This window comes from Sinocyclocheilus anshuiensis, unplaced genomic scaffold, assembly GCF_001515605.1.
Source record: "Sinocyclocheilus anshuiensis isolate Anshui unplaced genomic scaffold, SAMN03320099.WGS_v1.1 scaffold1514, whole genome shotgun sequence".
NCBI classification, from domain to species: Eukaryota; Metazoa; Chordata; class Actinopteri; order Cypriniformes; family Cyprinidae; genus Sinocyclocheilus; species Sinocyclocheilus anshuiensis.
In genome coordinates this window covers 82,765-85,211 of record NW_015546148.1, presented here as the reverse complement: position 1 = coordinate 85,211, position 2,447 = coordinate 82,765, and the positions used below count along the sequence as shown (strand labels likewise).

The 2,447-nt window shown below is 37.0% G+C and overlaps 1 protein-coding gene across 1 annotated transcript in view; it reads left to right on the top strand.

Annotated features, from left to right (window-relative positions):
* The window catches only part of LOC107701241 (SH3 domain-containing protein 19), a 13,008-nt gene that overhangs the window by 1,454 nt on the left and 9,107 nt on the right, over positions 1-2,447 (top strand). The window contains exons 3-5 of the mRNA XM_016503204.1: positions 740-779; positions 2,007-2,047; positions 2,153-2,198. Of these exons, the coding sequence (XP_016358690.1) occupies positions 740-779; positions 2,007-2,047; positions 2,153-2,198 (127 nt within the window). The remainder of the gene's footprint in view (positions 1-739; positions 780-2,006; positions 2,048-2,152; positions 2,199-2,447) is intronic.

Genomic DNA, 2,447 nt, shown 5'->3' with positions numbered 1-2,447 from the left:
TGAAATGACAGGCATGAGGTGCGAGCCGACCCTCAGTAATCGTTAAATAAAAATACAGCGTCTCCTGGATGCCATGCATGAACACAGAGACGATTTGGAGAGTATTGGAGAATTTAGCAGCTGAACCTGCAGCTCTAACTGTGTCATGTGACTCGCGATCATGTGATCATGACCACTCACACACGCACACTCACACGCACACACACTCACTCACTCACTCACTCACTCACACACACTCTCACTCGCAATCACACGCACACTCACTCACTCACTCACACACACCCTCACACTCACACTCACACACACTCTCTCACACACACTCACACACACTCTCTCACACACACTCACACACACACTACAGTAATGATACGGTCTGTTTCAGGGCTTTTGTGTCTCTGTCTGTGGTTTGTTGTAAATGTACACAGCTGTACAGCGGTAGTTTCTTTAGACAAAAGCTCAGTTTCTCTGGGTTCAGTGTGAAGGGATCTGTCAGTAACAGACTAATAATGAGTCTTCATCTGCCCTTCATTCAGACAGCAGAATCTCTCAGGCGTCCCGGGCCATCAGGCCATTTCTGTAGAGCAAACATTTGCGTCACATGAACATTGTCTTGAATCTGCTGTTGCACCACTGAACACTGTTATTTGTGGGTGACGTCCACACAAACAGAGCCATTTGACGATCCCTTCTGACTGCTCTGTGTGTGTGTGTGTGTGTGTGTGTGTGTGTGTGTTTGCAGAACACTCAGACAGAAACAAACCCGATCAGCGCCACTCCAGGTAAGTGCAAAAGTTTTGTTTTTGATCAGTATAATGAGTGGATCAAGAAATTATTATTTTTTACATATATAAAAGTAATTTTTAGAAGCTTTTAGATTTTTTAAAACTATTTGGCACATGTCCACACACTTAACTCCTTATTACAGCGCTGAAAAATAAGCAGAAATAGATCATACATTTAAAAGCATTTATGCCTATTTTTTAAAAGTTTAAAAATATATATTTTTTGACAATTCATCACATTTCCATCCTCTTAATTTCTCATTACAGCGTTTATGCCTATTTTTGGCAGTGTTTATTTATTTAGAAAACTTAGAACATTTCCACCCACTTCACATTACAGCACTGAAAAATAAACAGAAATAAATCCTAAAAAAAATATAAAGCCTATTTTTTAGAGTTTGGAATTCTGTAGAATTTTTAGAAAGTTTTTTGATTATTTTTTTTTGCAATTTAGCGCATTTCCACCTTAACTTCTAGTTACAGCACTGAAAAATAAACAGAAATGTTATAATTTTTTTATTATTTTGAATTTTATTTTATTTTTATATTTTCTGATTGCAAGTTAATTTTAGTTTTAGTATTTTTGTTGAGTGTTTTTGGGATTTTTATAGTTTTATTTAGTTTTGGTTATTTTAGTACATCAAGTTAAACTTAATAAATATGTGAAATGCTGCCTTCTTGTAAGCTAGCTGAAATAAAATAAGTTAAAGTTTTTTTATATTTAATTTTACTTCAGTTTAATTTTATTCTCTAGACTATAAGAACAAGTCAAAAACCTGTTTATCTGTGTTCAGAGCTTCATCTGCTGGTGGCGAAGCTTTCGATTCATGCGATAAGAAGAGTGAATGCAGCACTAATGCAGTAGTTCCTCCAGCTCAGTACTAGAAATACCTGTTACACTACAGCAGGAAAAAATGATTAACGCTTTTCCTCCTGAGCGTAATATAAATGTCACGTCAAACTGAGCTCATGCGCGTTATGTATGAGTGTGTATGTATGAGTGTGTATGTATGAGTGTGTGTGTGTGTGTGTTAGTGAGTGAGTCAGTGTGTGTGTGTTTGATGAAAGTCCGTGTCTGTGGGGGTTTGGGTGTGGTGTGTGTGTTGTGTAACTGTGAAATGTATTTCCAGTCGTGTCACTGGAAAACAGTCGGGAAAACTGGCCTTGAGTCATTGAATCAATGGAAAAAGACATTGAGTCCTTGTGTTTCTCTCGCTTTTCCAGCCAAGGGCCGCTTTCCTCCATCAGAGCTGTCATCAAACGCAGTGAGTTTGCCTGCTGTAGCATGTTTTTGGTGATTTGGTGTGTTTTGTGTGTTCTGTCAGATGTTTGCATGTGAGTTTGTGTTTTTTTTGTCGGAAATTGCGCAGCATCAGCGAGAACGAGCTCTCAGAGTGACCATCAGCGAGACCGCAGGTCAGTTCATGCCTGTTTACTTGGTGTTTTCTTTCTCTCTGTGTTCAAATCAAGTGATATTTTGCTTGATTTTGACTTTTTCTTTCAAAATCACATCTTGTATCTGATCTCAAGCTCTTCGCTGATACTGTCATACAATATTGACATTGAGCTGATCTATTTTAATTTTGTTCATTTAAAACTCTGTAAAAAATATATATATTAAAAAAAAATATATATATATATATACAGTGTATATATATATATATA